Source organism: Adelges cooleyi, unplaced genomic scaffold (assembly GCF_023614345.1).
Source record: "Adelges cooleyi isolate 19-005CV unplaced genomic scaffold, UGA_ACOO_1.1 ACOO_flye_CR_arks_rails_tigmint_CR_PRNA_808, whole genome shotgun sequence".
NCBI classification, from domain to species: domain Eukaryota; kingdom Metazoa; phylum Arthropoda; class Insecta; order Hemiptera; family Adelgidae; genus Adelges; species Adelges cooleyi.
This window is the reverse complement of record NW_026096522.1, coordinates 12700-26019: the sequence shown is the minus strand read 5'-3', so window position 1 is coordinate 26019 and position 13320 is coordinate 12700. Positions and strand designations below refer to the sequence as shown.

General features: G+C 33.0%; 1 protein-coding gene across 2 annotated transcripts; it reads left to right on the top strand.

The window, feature by feature from the left end:
- The first annotated feature begins 2867 nt into the window (after positions 1 to 2867).
- On the top strand, positions 2868 to 6974 carry LOC126846002 (uncharacterized). Of its 2 annotated transcripts, none has more exons than XM_050585089.1 (6): positions 2868 to 2983; positions 3140 to 3287; positions 5424 to 5482; positions 6145 to 6265; positions 6594 to 6699; positions 6845 to 6974. In XM_050585089.1, exons 1-5 carry the CDS (start codon positions 2900 to 2902, stop codon positions 6680 to 6682), a joined length of 501 nt encoding a protein of 166 aa, XP_050441046.1. In that variant the 5' UTR covers positions 2868 to 2899; the 3' UTR covers positions 6683 to 6699; positions 6845 to 6974. The 2 variants fall into 2 exon arrangements, with proteins under 2 accessions (XP_050441046.1, XP_050441045.1); XM_050585088.1 differs by having other exon boundaries at positions 6594 to 6703.
- Positions 6975 to 13320: the final 6346 nt, after the last annotated feature.

Genomic DNA, 13320 nt, shown 5'->3' with positions numbered 1-13320 from the left:
CAACCGTTGTTGTTTATTTATGACCGAAGTGTTCATATCTAAGATATTATTTCGAGTACTAAAAGCTATTTTGTCATTATCAAATGGTTATTTGTAAAATAAAAACTTTAATAATCCTATCATATAATATACTAATTAAATTTTATATGTATTGATTTCGTACATTATATATAATGTGTTAAAATTTAAGATTAAATATAGCAAATGGGTTTTCAGCAATTTTGAAGAGTTTATAATTATTTTGAATAGACTTCTTAAAGATCTAAATGTGTAAAAAATAACATGCATAAGAATTGTTCAAATAATAAAAGCATGTTTTTGTGCTTAAGACAAAAAAAAATATTAAGGCTACATAATATTTGAAAACAACTACTTGTTTTTACGATTCATAGGCTGTAGCCACGATTATTAATTTTATAATTTTAACCTATATTGAAAAAACAATATGCATAAAATCGCAATAACACCACAGCCAGGCTAGAGCAGAAAAATAGTTTGCTCGTGTATTATTCAAATAATAATATGTTTTTGTATTAAGCAAAACAAGTATGAAGTTAACTAAATACGATTTTTTTAGTTTGAAGCGATACCAAATTATCTTATCTAATATACAATACGAATATTTATCGTTGGAATACTAACATTATTTCTAGTAAAAATAAATAATGAGTAGGTAATGACATTTTTAGCTGTGTACCATTTTCTGTTCTCAGCTGGAAACAAATAATAATATGTCTTATCGACCAAAATACAAAATTACAGTCCTTTTTTGAAATAAAATTTTGGTTATTTTACAACTGTTGTTGTTTATTTATGACCTAAGTGTCTTAATCAAAAATATTATTTTTTAAGAATAAAAAACATTGTCATTATCGAAGGTTGTTTCTAAAATAAAAACTTGAATAATCCTATCATATAATATACTACTTGAATTTCAAATCTTTTGATTTCACACTTTATAAATAATGTGATAATTTTAAAGAATATATATATATGAAATGGGGTATCAGAAATGTTGAATACTATGAAATATATTATAAACCGTATGTGTTGTATAGTAAATAATAATATTGTTCCTGAAACGAATGATTAATATCGTCCCAAATGATATAACTAAACGACAACTTGTTTTAAATTTACTTTTTTTACAAGCTCATACTTATAATTTTGAAATAATTAGAGTGATTGAGTAATCATGTACACAACTACATGAAGACGGTTCTTAAAGTATTAAAATTAATCTTCAGAAATTGATATCTATTAACCCTTCACTGCACAATGTTCCATATATGGAACTATTGTATGTATTGTTTACATCTGTTCTTGCTATACATCTTTGTATGCACAATGTTTCATATTTGGAACAATTCTTTAATTAGTATTTTTCATGAAACCAAAACTCAAAAAAAATTTATTTTTATTTTTTTAAGTAGTACTAAGTACATTTATAGCATATGGTTTAAAAAAAATTCATTCAGTGAAGGGTTAAAATAATATCAAATTCGGTGTAATGATAAAACTCGTTTGGGGTAAATTGAGATGGAAAATTCTGAGAGACTTTTCGTATATCTTTTTACCAGTACAATACTAAACTATTGTTTAAAGATAGTATGTTCGAACCCGGAACTTTGCTTCATTCGTTTAAAATATAGAATTAAAATCCTGGATTCCTAACTTGGTTAAGTGTCCCATTGTAATCATATGAAAGAAACATAATACAAATAATATAACGTCTAAAATAACAATGTATGATGTCACCAATATAATACCACACTATTATCCAATGATATTATGTCATTCATTAAAAAAAAAAGTTTTACAACAGTAGAAATAAAATCAAGGATTCCTAACTTAAGTAAGTTTACCAGTTTAATCATACGAAAGTAACCTAATACAAATAATACAACGTCTAAAATAATAATATCAATGTGAGTGATTTGAAAACAAATATTTTTCCTATAAAACGGTTAGTTCACGACAAGCTAAAAAGTACTAATATATTGCTATGAGACGGTTTTGTAAATAGGTATTAGATACATTTTTTGTTTTTTTTAAACGGCAAAAACACTACTGTTTTTATACGATTCATAGACTGTAGCCACAATTCAATATACAATTTCAACATATAATAAAATAATTGTACATATACATTTATTAAGTTTTACACTGAAATCGCAATAACATCTCTGCCAGGCTAGAACTGAGTAAAAGAGTGATTGAGTAATCGTGTATACAACTACATATATGAAAACGGTTCTTAAAGTGTCAAAATGAATCTTCAGAAATTGAAATCTATTAAAATAATATCAAATTCGGTGTAGTAATAAAACTCGTTTGGGGTGAATTGAGATGGAAAATTCTGAGAGACTTTTCGTGTATCTCTTCACGAGTACAATACTAAACTATTGTTCAAAGATAGTATGTTCGAACCTTGCTTCATTCGTTTAAAATATAGAATTAAAATCCTGGATTCCTAACTTGGTTAAGTTTCCCATTGTAATCATATGAAACAAACATAATACAAATAATAAAACGTCTAAAATTACAATATCAATTTGGAAGTAATTTGAAAAACAATAATTTTTCTATAATACGTTTATTCTACAAAAAGTTTAAAGACGGATGAATAAACAAGTAATAGCTAAATTGTTTGTGTTTGTCAAGCGGCAAAACACCTACTATTTTTTTACGATTCATAGGCTATAGCCACGATTATTTTAAAATGGAATTTTAAACTACATTGAACAAACAAAATACATATGCGTTTATACAAGTTTTATACGTTTTACACTGAAATCGCTACAACAGAAGCCATTTAAAAGAATAAGAATCATTTAAGTTTTAAACAACGGCAGAACAGTATTCGAATATCTTAGACGTTGAAAAAAAACAGACAATCATGAATTTTAAAAATTGTATACTGTTTTTATCTTTGTTTGTTCATTTGTCTACAGCAAATCCTGGGCTTTGCGAAGATCCGTCGGTAATTTAAAATATTTTATATCTAATTATATGATTCATTAAAAAAAAATGCAATTCTCTATAAATCTATTGATTAATATAATAGTAAAAAGTTCGAGACACATCAATTCTAAAAAACAGTATTCACATTGTTTATTAAAAATGTTAATAATTTTAGATTCTAGCCAGACTTCATACAAAGATTTTAGAACAAGGCAAAGATGTTACCCTGAAAACAGTAACAGAGTACATGATACAAAATTACGCGATGAGAGATTTTGATATTTCTATATTCGGTATCAATAAAATACTTTTGTCAGTGTGGAGTACGTTGAACAATAATAATAATTAATTAATCGATATTGTACAATATATGTGTGAAATGTGAAAACTAATATTCACTTCGATGTTATACATAAATAAATATCGATAGTTGGGTATGTTGCAATATTGGGTAGTGCGTTTTTTCCAACATTTCTAAGGGGTATATATACTATTAGAGGAGGAGTGGCCGAGTGGGTAAGGCGGCAGTGTGTTAGCGCTCACTGTCGCCGGTTCGACACTCGGTCACAGGCGCTCCGTTTGCTGGGCGAGCAATCGTCCGGTAAAAAGGAACCGCCATCCCCCTCTCCGGCGACGGATTGACGACCCGTCCCGGAAGCGAATTCGTCAAGAAACCATCTCATGATGGCAAGCGTTGGGCCTTCATGGCCCGTTAAGCTACATGATGATGATGATGATGATATATACTGTAATAGAAGAAAAGCACGGGGAAGCGGCGGTGAATGGATATTTTAAATAAGTATGTAAACGTCTCTTAATCGGGGTGTGCATGTGTGTATGTTTACCACAAGGGCTCACTTCCTGCCTCTAGTCTTACTATTACACAGTGTTATAATATTGTATACAGTACATACCTTGTCGTGGAGTTACTCGAAGCTCTATGACCTTGTCGATATTCCTTGAGTATGTGATCTTGATATGTCGAAATGAACGTTGTTTTAACGCGAATGTTTTCATTCATAAAATATTTCAGACACTGGTGTTTTAACGTTATCTTACGACCATCTGTTTCTCGTTAAAGTGTAATTCAGTACACGGTCTACCAATGGTTTTATAATAATCAATGCGCTTGTCAGAAATAACAACGTCTACTGAGTTATTATAAACCGACTACATTCCTCGCTGACCAAAAATAGTCACATGGGTGTAATAGGATTGTTCGACCGCTAGAATTAATGACCTTTAACGATACTTTTAAGAGGAGAGTAATTAGGTATAGGTATATGTATATATAATGAACGAAAGAACAACAGTGTTTTTATTGCTTAATAATGACACGTGTGTGATAAGAAACTCGTACGGTTTAAAGTATTTAAGTGATTGAATTGTAATGAATATAGTATTATTTGTGTATCGCTACGGACTTGGCGTATGAATGTGTAAGGACAATAAGGAAGGATATTGGTGGCCGCGGCGGACTGATAACAGCTACCCGACTTTGGCGTCCACACAATAAGGAAAGAAAGGATATTGGTGGCCGCGGCGGACTGATAACAGCTACCCGACTTTGGCGTCCACACAATAAGGAAAGAAAGGATATTGGTGGCCGCGGCAGACTGATAACAGCTACCCGACTTTGGCGTCCACACAATAAGGAGAGGAAGGTTGTATGAGAGATGTGAGAAAGCAACTGCGCTTCGCTGCGCTGTAGGCTGGGTTAAATAGTGCGTTTTTGTGTTGGTTAAGTTCGTCTCGGTTAAGTTCGTGTCGAGTCGTGTGTCTGACCCCTTCTTTAATGAACTTATTGTTATGTAAATGTTACGCCTGTAATGAGTATGTACGCTATCTATTAGAGTATTTTAAGTTTATTGAAATTATTCAAAGAGGTTCTATATCACACTACGCGCGTTGTATATTGAATAATAATAACATGATAGTTATATAAAAATGTCACATATAGTATAAATTTGAATATATAATATGTTATTACAAAATGATAGTTTAATAAATATAGTTAAAACTTAAACATATGCTTTATGTTACTACAATACTATTATGAAAAAGGCGTCGGGGGATAAAAAAAATGCAGAAGGCGTCTGTAAAGGTAGTTAGGTAGATCAAGTTACTATAAAAATATAAAACGCTTTTATCTTGTTTCTTACAAATCGTGTCAGAATGTGAAACGTTTTGTAAAAGTTACACAATCTGTAATTAATATTGAAATATTTATTTAACGACATTCCCCAAGAATTTTGTTTTTAACGCGATTGTAGTTTGTTTTAAAACTAAACAAGGGGACAAATAAAATTATTGTTTTTAGGTCATTTTAATGTGTAGTACCCTTAATGACCAAAGTTACTTTATAAAAACGCAATAACAAAAATTGCAACAACTCCATCCGTTACAGCATATTATTGTTTAGTAAATTTTAATGTGAACACTTTTATAATGCTTTCTAGGTACTAAAATGTCACCGAACGAATTTATAGCAGTAATAACATCAAAATTTACTTTTTCGGTAATTATGATTTTTTTTTATCCTAATATAGGATCTTTATTTTCTAAAGACTAAGCCTAGTCATAGCGAAAATATAGACTTCCACTCTTCTCTCTTTAATGCTAGAATCTTCATATGTGAATACCCGTTGCATCCAGCCATTCCAATCATCTAATGATGGATAGCAATACTCTCGTTTCCTCTACTATTTGGAGAATTTCTTCATTGCTCTTTCTTTCAGTCCGACTAATACGAAGTAATCTTCTCCAGGTCCACATTTCTATTGTTTCAAGTTTTTTGTATCTCGTACTGTCAAGGTCCAGTTTTACAACTATACAACAAAATACTCCATACGTAGCTTTTGGCAATGTTTTTTCTGGTCTTAAGACATGGGAGTATCATGTGGTAGTCTCCCCTTACTTTCCTCATCGCAGTATTCTGATAATAATATTCTGAATAATCTGATAACGAGCAGTACCAGAAGGTTCTTCTTCCGCCTCGTTTCAGTACTGATGGTTACTGCTGCCCTCCATCAGGTGTTTAATCCCCATTAGGGAATAAACGTACTTACTGAATTCGCTCGTTTAGAGCTTTCCGCCAGTAAGAGCTGGAGGTCGTCTGGGGTTCCTTGGCCCGTAACAAAATATGTTCCCCTGATTTTAAAAACAATTTTATGATTTTAGGATCTCCAAGATATTTATAACGGAATCGTCAAAAACCGTCCAGTTACCAAGAGCGCAGTTAAAGAGTATTTACGGGAGAAACTAAAGCTGGTTGAAAACGAACTGACAACAGCATTGAAAGGTACGTAGAAAGAACAAGTTTTAGAAATGTAAAACGCTTTTATCTTCTTTTTCGACGAAATATGTTACAAAACAATTTTATGACTGTTGGACTGGTTTTATTTAACATTAAAATATTAATTTTATAACATTGCTCATGAAATTTTTTTCGACATGATTTTAAATTATTGAAAAACTAAATTATTGATTTAAGATGGCTTTTTATAACACCCGTCATGGCCAAACTTTGTACATAAAAACGCAATAATAATAATTGCAACCACTCGACTCGTTACAGCATTGTATAGTTTGATAAATTTTAATGTGAATACTTTTTAATTGATTTCTAGAAACTGATATGTCATGGAACGAGTTTTATACATTAATGGTTTTTAAAAGTTTATCTATACGCTACAACACCGACCAGTTGAGGATTTAAACATTTGCAACCCCCAAGCAAGTAATATGTTCACTCTTACACATTTTTTGTTTTTCTTCAACTGAAGGATATTAAATTTGATATAATTTCACATATTGTAATCTGCGATATTGCGATAATAATATTATCGCATTGTTAATTTTTTTTGTGTTAATATTATAGGGCTACAAATTTACTGCAACTTTCTATCGCCGTTCGCTGTAATAATAAAATTAAACTTTTTAAATTATTCAATTTAAGTTTATTTAAATAAAAATTCAAGGTTTATGTATTAATTTTTTAAAAATTTAGAGGGTGTGTGTTTTTTTGTGTTAATTGAATACTGTACTATTTGGGTGATTTGAAAATTGTATTTTTAAATATTATAAATTTATAAAAATGTTAAATAACTAGTTTTCAGCATATTAAAATTATAAGTTAACCTTATCTGCTCCGTCTTAGTTTTTGATAATAAATAAATATATTTAACATTTGATTGTATCTGTAGAGTTGAGAGTAGTGTCAAAATCGAGAAAGGTTAGGTTAGGTTACTCTTTCAAAATTTAAGAGCTGAAAATTAGACTGGAGTTATAGTCTAATCTGAATATGTGTTTATTTATATTACATCGATCAAAAAATACTTGATACATTGAAAACGAGGACACAAATATCAAATCAAATCAAATCAATGCTCAAATTCAAAAAGAAACAACTGTATTTAACCGTTAAAAACTATTAGTTTTGATGCCTCAAAAGTAGTAGTTGTAACACTGTAGGTACATTAACATTTTATTATAAGACGGTTGTGTTAACAAGTAATACATATTTTGGTTTTGTCAATCGGCAAAACAACTACTGCGTTTATGATTTGTAGCCCGTAGCCAAGATTATTTTTGTAATGTATCATACATTTATTGGTCAATACACTATAAATAAATGCATTACATTGTCTCATTTGCTTACAATAATCTTAAAATATTTATTATTTGAATTTTAAATATATATTATTTCGCACTTTGTAAATTATGTGTTAATATATATGAAATAGGGTATCAAAAATGAAGATGTTATAGTTATATTAAATAGATTATTAAATAAGTAGAAAAATAATGCATGGGTATTGTAAAAAAAACCTGGTTGGTGAAATTGGATATAGATTTGTAAAAAAAAAAAAAAATCCCTTTAATACGTAATTTTATTTTATTTATTTTATTTTGTCATTTTATCTATACTCTCAGTAGTTTTGTTGTCGTGTTGTATTGTTATGCATGTCATACGAACAATGCCTACTTAAAAAAAAAAACTCAACATATAATATATTACTAGTATACATTTTATAAAAGCAATACCAATCAAACTAAACATACTTTACGAATTCTTCTTGATAGGATACTAACAAATAAACATGTTTTATTTAACACCGAATATATATATTTTAAATCATGTTATAATATATCTAATGTTATAATTATTTTTAAATGAGGCGTCAGGAATTGCAATCCATTATCAAGCTGTAGTACATATGCAGACATTTTTTAACAAATAATAACATGTTTTCATATTAAACTAAACAAATGAGAAGCTTATCTAAATAAGATTTTATCGATTTAAAAAAAAAAATATCATGCTTTTATTACACATTGTATAAAAGCGAAACCAAAAGATCTGATATAGCTATACTGATTTATTCTATAAAATTATAAAATATATTTTATGATGAATATACTTGATACTTTTATGCACATTTGTATTTTTCCTAAAATGCTTATATGCGGTAATGCAAATTTTTTACGCGACACCTTCCTCATGTTCTTCCTAAAACTAAAAAAAAGTTTTTCAGCTGAGTCTGCAACCACGAAAGAGCATTTTCATGTCTCGTTGAAGTACCGAATAAATTTAGATTAGTTGTGGAATTATAATTAAAAAAAAAATTTACATGGAGCTTCCACTTACAACATAAGCCAAGGAGATTAAAAAATTATGTACAATCAAGTTTCTGGCTAAAATTGTAGTGTTTATTATTTGGCCAAAAGTAACTTAACATAGAGAATTAAACTATTTTGAATTTATTATTCATTTCTATTTTGATCGTTGAACGTACAACATATCTTATCTTATCTCATATCAGATAACACCTTAACCCTTTTTTTGGTAGCACTTTTTTTCGGTTATGTACCGGCTAATTCTAACCCCTATCTCCTACCCCCTATCTCCCGTCCTCAACCCCATCCCCGTGTGTTAACGCTTTTTTTGATAACGCTTTTTTCGTTATAATTTTTTTGGATATGTGCCAGAGCTAAGACATGAAAATGTCAAAAAAAAAATGCTAGCACAATTGATAAGTCCAAGCGAGGTCATGTATGCCAGAAACGACTTCAATGAGTTTGACGATAGTAAAGACGGTGAACTGTCTCCTAAGGAGTATGCCGACAACAAGGCATACTTAAACCCTATTTCAAAATCAATGGAACAGTCGGCAGAACCTATTATTAAAAACGTAAACTTTGCGGAATTCTTGGAAATGCTATAGTTTGTTGACGAACATGATAGCGTAGAAGACTCTATGACATCAAGTTTCAATTCCTATATTGATGAATCACAACCTTAAACAATATTTGAAATTATGATATATTATAATAATTAAATATTTGAAATATTTTTATGTATTTATGAATTGAAATATACGGTGCCTAATAAACCTTTTCCGTTTAATATATTATGGATACATATGAGTTCTAACTACTGACAAATTTTCAATTTAAAGGTCCTAAAAATACGGCTAAGAAACTAAAAAATAATTGTACCCCCTAACCTCTGACGCGGTAGAAATGGGGGGTAGAAGTAAATAGAAGCGAAAAAAAAACCGAATTTTAAAAGAGTTAAGGTTTTTTTTTAATTTTTTTAACTTAGAAAAGAAACGTGGTAAAACGTGAATACGCGGGACGGCGGCGGATGGCAAACCGGACCAATGTTAAATCAATAACTGATTATCGGATTGCCTACAGTGGTCATCGCCGCCGTGTTTCGCTGTAAAGATGACACCCCCCGGACCTCTTCATTCACCGACGGCCGGCTCGGGCCGATATAGTAGTTTATCGTTCCCACCTGCGGTGAGACGGTGGACAGTTGATAACACGACCGGGCGCACATTTAATCGCTAATAACGGAAACATGCACTTGCAGGCCGTGTCACCTCTAACCCCCTAGGGGGGTGGAAAATGGTTATAATTTAAATTTGGTACAACTGACGTGTGCAGGCATACCAAAGGAATGAGGAATTACTATTTTAAAAATCTTTTTATTTATTACGACTCTTTAATTGCAAGGCTAGAATGACGGAGAAAGAAATTTTGTTAGTTAGTATAATACGCCTTCATACCATACCCTATTGAATGGTGACTTGTATCTAGGAAAGCGCACGTGCAGTATAATTTTTGCTCAAGAGAGAATGAAATGGCATCAATAAGTCTATGAACTTGATGGATTGTGTTTTGGGAGGGGCGAAAGCCAAATTGTGAGTCCAGTAAAATATTGTTTTCTATAAGTTGAGAAATATGTACATATTTTGTGTTTTTTTTAGGGGAAGGGATGAATTTTTTTATTATTGGCCAAATAAAGTACCTTCTTGTTGAGCCATTATATTATTCAATAAAGGTTATTAATTATTATATAAAAAAAAAATTTCATTCAAGTACGATTTTCGATATTAGAGTTGAAACACGAAAAAGCCAGTACAGTGTGGTCGGGGCATAGTGGAGTTGGGGCACAGTGGCGTCGGAGTATAGTAGGAACGGGGAAGTCTCAGGTTAACAAGAATTATTATAACTGTAAGTGATAACATCACTTTCAAATAAACGCTTCGATGTAGTTAGTATTTTCAAACCAGTAAAGTCCGAACCAAGCACAGTAAGAAAGTATTAAAGTGAGGTGTAGTGTTTAAAAATTAGCATCAAAGGGGTTTTTTAAAAGTAATTATATCCAAGTAAGTCAGTACAGTGGGGTCAATGCATAATGGATCAAAGCATGGTGGGTACGTAGATGTCACAGGTCTATAGTATTTATTCAAAACCCAACGACTTTTGATCGTTTGTAAACGGTTGGTAATGTAGACGAAAGACAAATAACTGTTAGGATTACACAAGTATTTTTTCATCACTGTCTTGTATTCTAGTTGACAATTTTTTGTTATTGTGTTCATATCTCTAATATATTAATTGAATTCGTCTTTATTCTTTAATTTATGGCAGTTAAGAAAATATTATTGCTGTACATTTATTAAATGTAATATTAAGTAATAATTATACATGTTTAAATTAGGACGATTTAATCACATACTATTTTGTTTTAATATACAAAGAAGTTGTTCGCATTAGCTCTTAGAACATCAGGGTTCTACGGTCATGATAAAAAATAGTTCAAACATTTGAATATGTATCCATACAAACCATACATACTATACAAACAAAAATACAAACTACGCTAATAAAACACTTGTTTTTGATAAACAACGTGCCCTAAAATATTGTATGGTATTATTTTTAAATTTAGCTGTGTGTTAAGACATATTATTTTGTACGTAACATTATTTTATAAAACATAGCTTTAGAAAACTTATTATAATACACAGTGAATTTTTCAAAAAAATGGTTACTTTTTGATATTTTAAAATTATACATTAAATTTGTAGATATTAAATCTATTACTACTGTCAAAATTTGAAACCCCCAAAAAAATTATTCATCGTTGACAGAATTGTAGCTTAGTGACACTGGTTTATTTCACCTAAATTAACTGAATACTAGTTATAGTAATTATAATATTCCTGCCTCCGCTTTTCTTCCGCTCCGCCTTGAAGAGGCCGCCAAGCGCTTTCTGTTTTCCTTCGCCCCGCCTTGTATAGGCCGCTGGGCCACCTATCGGCTGCCGTTTTTCCGTTTACTTCCCGTTTTAAGTTGTTTGTTGAGTATTCCTCGTCGATAACTGTTGTTGTCTTTCGGCATCGCATTTATGCCTCATCACTTTATTGATGTAGTATACAATCAAATTCCTTTGACTCCTGCACTTTAACATGGTGTCCACGATGTTGGCCGCTGTTAGATCGTGGCCTATCTCTCCAACGAGCACCCTTCGCCAGTTTTCGAATGCGTCACACACGAACAGTGTGTGATTGGCATCGTCGGTGTCAGCCTCACACCAGGAGCACTTCGGAGTTTCCGATTTTTTCATCTTATGTAGGTAGGCGTTAAAACATCCATGGTTCGTAAGAACTTGCGTGAGGAAGTGGTCCAAGTCGTCATGTTTCCTGTTTGCCCATTTTTCTATATTGCTGATTAGCGTGTACGTCCACCTGCCATTTTCCGCATTTTCCCATTCTCTTTGCCATTCCTTCATTGTGTCCTTTCGGGCATCTCTGGCAGTCTGACATTTGTCTGTGGCATTACGTATTGCTATGCGCTCCTTTGCTAGCAGTGTTATGGGAGGCATTGATGCTATGAGCGTTAGGTTAGGTTAGGTGGGTTAGGTTAGGTGGGTTAGGTTAGGTTAGGTTAGGTTAGGTTAGGTTAGGTTAGGTTAGGTTAGGTTAGGTTAGGTTAGGTTGACTGGTAAAGTCCTATCCCCACCTCCACGCGGTGCCAGTTGGTAACGGCCCTTAATTGGGTTGGCTAACGGGGAAGGCGACTTAGAGCCGGCCCTTACTTTAATTAGTTGGGGTCGGCGAGGCAGGTGGTTCGCCTTTGGACAGAATAAAGGACCACAACCCGGCGGCGGGCATACCGCAAGGGGAAGGAGACCCCACAAAACCACCATGGAAGACAACTTATTAAGTATAGTCCATACCGCACCAGTCGCCATTCGGATGACGGAGACAGGTGACGTCGGCGGGGGTTCCAGTAGCCCGGCTCCCGTTGACGCCGAACAAGGGCGAGCGAAGTGGAGGCCCCACACCCATTTGGATGTACCTTGCGATGCGGCTTGCTTAGCCAATTCGCAAGGGTACATAGACGAGAACAACCCAGAGAGAGGGAAGAATACAGAGGGAAAAGAAGTTTGTAACCCGAAGGACATCATCCTAGAGAAGGAAGACAGAACATGGAAGGAACTAATCGAAAATTTCAAGGCTATTGCAGAAGTTGCACGCCAGCAAAACTGCCACAAGTCAGTCAAGCAGTCAGTACGAAAGATCGACCCACTACTTAAGCAATTGGAAGGCTACCGAGGAAATTTCCGAAAGGACTTTGGGAAGGGCGAAGGCCCGACCAAACGGAAGGAGAGAGACGATAAAACGCCGAGCCCGACGAGGAAAATCTTGCCCTGGAGCGCGGTGACCAGTATTGGGAGAACCCCACCTTTTAGGGGTGGAAAATTTTCGGTGGCATCAACCTCCATTCTACGCCGACACCACGAGTCAAACTGGAATGAGGACGTTCTAGCTGACCAAGAGAAGACGTTCCGAGACCAGACTCAGGAGATCGTCGATCGGCTGGAAGCGATGCATGAACTACAACAACAGCAAATTGCGGAAATGAAAAAAGTACAAGAACAGCTGCAAGAAGAAATAAAGGAACTGAAAAAAGAAAAGCTGCGTGGTCCTGAAAAACGGACAAGAAAACAACGGCGGAACAACGCACATGCCGGAAACGGGTTAGAGAATAAGGAGC